At 36.3% G+C, this 2,495-nt stretch overlaps 1 protein-coding gene across 6 annotated transcripts in view; it reads right to left on the reverse strand.

Annotated features, from left to right (window-relative positions):
* The window catches only part of LOC106875497 (glycerophosphodiester phosphodiesterase domain-containing protein 5), a 216,853-nt gene that overhangs the window by 63,534 nt on the left and 150,824 nt on the right, over positions 1–2,495 (reverse strand). For all 6 annotated transcript variants that reach the window (XM_052968174.1, XM_052968173.1, XM_052968175.1 and 3 more), the window contains one exon: positions 796–943. In XM_052968174.1, the coding sequence (XP_052824134.1) occupies positions 796–943 (148 nt within the window). The remainder of the gene's footprint in view (positions 1–795; positions 944–2,495) is intronic.

Consider the following 2,495-nt stretch of genomic DNA (forward strand, 5'->3'; position numbering starts at 1 on the left):
TTATTATTATTATTATTATTATCATCATCATTATTATTATTATTATTAAGAAGGCAGCAAGCTGGCAGAATCATTAGAACACTGGGCAGCCGCTACATTCAGAATTCAAATTCCACCAAGGTTGACTTTGCCTTTCATCCTTTCAGAGTTGATGAAATAAGTACCAGTTATGCACTGGGGTCAATGTAATCAACTAGCCCCCCTTCAAATTCTGCCAGGGTCAACATTGGCTTTCATTCTTTCAGAATCAATATGATAAGTACCAGTTGAATTCTGCGATCGATGTAATTGGCTTGCCTCTCCCTGAAAATGCTGGCTTTGTTCCAAAATTTGAAATCATCATCATTATTATCATTATTAATAAGGCAGTGAGCTGGCAGAATCATTAGCACACTGGACAAAATACTTAGCCTCATTTCATCTGCCTTTATAGTCTGAGTTCAAATTCTGCTGAGGTTGATGTTGCGTTTCATTTTTTTGGGGTTGATAAATTAAGTACCAATGAAACAGTGGGGTCAATGTAATCAACTAGCCCCTCCACCAAAATGTCAAGCCTTGTCCTTGTAGTAGAAAGGATTATTATTATCATTTGCTGGAGGCAGCAGCAGCAGTAACACGATCATCATCGTCATCATCAAAGATGCTTATTTTTCTTCATTGAAAGAAATTAAATTACTGAAAATTTTAATGCATATTAGAGTGAGAAACAGATTCCTATGAGATTTCAAACTAAAAACAAAACATAAAATTAGACACAAAATTTCAGAAACTTCAAAAGAATTGGTTTAAACTTACCAAATGCCATAATGGTTTTTCAATTTTATTGAGGACGTGACATTCATCTGTTGTTACAGATTGTACACCCAGACACCAATACAGGGAAAACAGCCAGTATGTATTAACCAAGTAGACATTAGTAGTAATGTTGGATTCAAGATATTGTCTGAAAACAATAAAAATGGAAGTAAATAGTCACCAGTTAGAGAAGTCTAAATATGATTTAACTCTATAGATTTATGCCATAGTATATAATACATGAGTGGGTCCTACAATCAACATTAAATAGCTAACAAAGGTAAATAGCCAAACTTAACTCTTCCAGGTGCAGGCATGGTAAGAAGTTTGCTTCCCAACCACATGGTTCCAGGTTCAGTCCCACTGTGTAGCACCTTGGACAAGTGTCTTCTATAATAGCTTTGGACTGTCCAAAGCCTTGTGAGTGGGTTTGCTAGACAGATATGAAAGAAGCTTGTCATATGTATAAGAGTGTGTGTCTGTCCGTTTGTTTGTCTGTCTTTGTACCCTACCAACACTTGACAACTGGTATTGGTGTGTTTATGCTCATGTAACTTAGTCATTTGACAAAGGGACTAATAGAATAAGTGCCAGGCTTTAAAAAAAAACAAAAAAACTAAGCAGTGGGGTTGATTCACTTGACTAAAATTCTTCAAGGTGGTACCCCAGCATGACCACAGTCTAATGACTGAAACAAATAAAAGATAAAAGATGAATCCCTGAATTGAGAGAACTGGTATTAACCCTTTTGGTAACAACCCACCAGGGATTACCACCAGTTCTATCATACATACTTCATGTTTAACTCTTTAGCATTCAGATTCAAATGTATTCAGATTTCAAATGTAATACTTATTTATTCAGATTGTTTTCAATTAGTTATGCATTATCTCATACTTTTGAAATTTTGATGATGTGATTGTTTATTTTTTGAATGACATTACAGGGTAGACGTGAAAGACTAGTTTTGGCCAGTTTGAACATAAAACAGGTAGAATATTTGTGTCAAATATGGTTGGTTCAAATGTTAAAGAGTTGATGTGATCTAAATCTATAGATTCCTTCAAATTGTTCTGTTAATTTATGTTCCAAACACCAGCTTAATAATGACAAAATTATTTTACTAAATTCTTCATTATTTCAAAATTAATTGAAAAAATGGCAGTGTATTTTGGCCTAAATACAGTAACAAGTGAGTTAACCATTCCATTGGTAGATCAGTTTAAATGATTAATTATCTTTACTAGAAATCTGTAGAAAGAGTAGACCCAAAAAGATATGGGATGAAGTGGCAAGAAAGGATCTTCACATGCTGGGCCTCAATGAGGAGATGACAAGGGACCAAGACTTGTGGCGATTCACTGTACTTCAGAAAACATGTCAAGCTATGTAAAATCTCAGCCGTCCTTACATATAGGGATGTCCTTTATGGCCATACCCACTCTCCCTCTCTCAGCCAAAAAGTCTTTGACTTGAGGTGCCAGTATCATGTAAAATGCACTCATGCTGGTGCCACATAAAATGCGCTCATGCTTGTTCCATGTAGGAAGCACTCAGCACACTCTGTAAAGTGGTTGGTGTTAGGAAGGGCATCCAGCCATAGAAACCATGCCAAAACAGACAACTGGAGCCTGGACAACTCTCTGGCTGGTCAGCTCCTGTCAAGCCATCCAACCCATACCAGTATGGAAAACTGATGT

The sequence above is a fragment of the Octopus bimaculoides genome, chromosome 5 (assembly GCF_001194135.2).
Source record: "Octopus bimaculoides isolate UCB-OBI-ISO-001 chromosome 5, ASM119413v2, whole genome shotgun sequence".
NCBI lineage: Eukaryota > Metazoa > Mollusca > Cephalopoda > Octopoda > Octopodidae > Octopus > Octopus bimaculoides.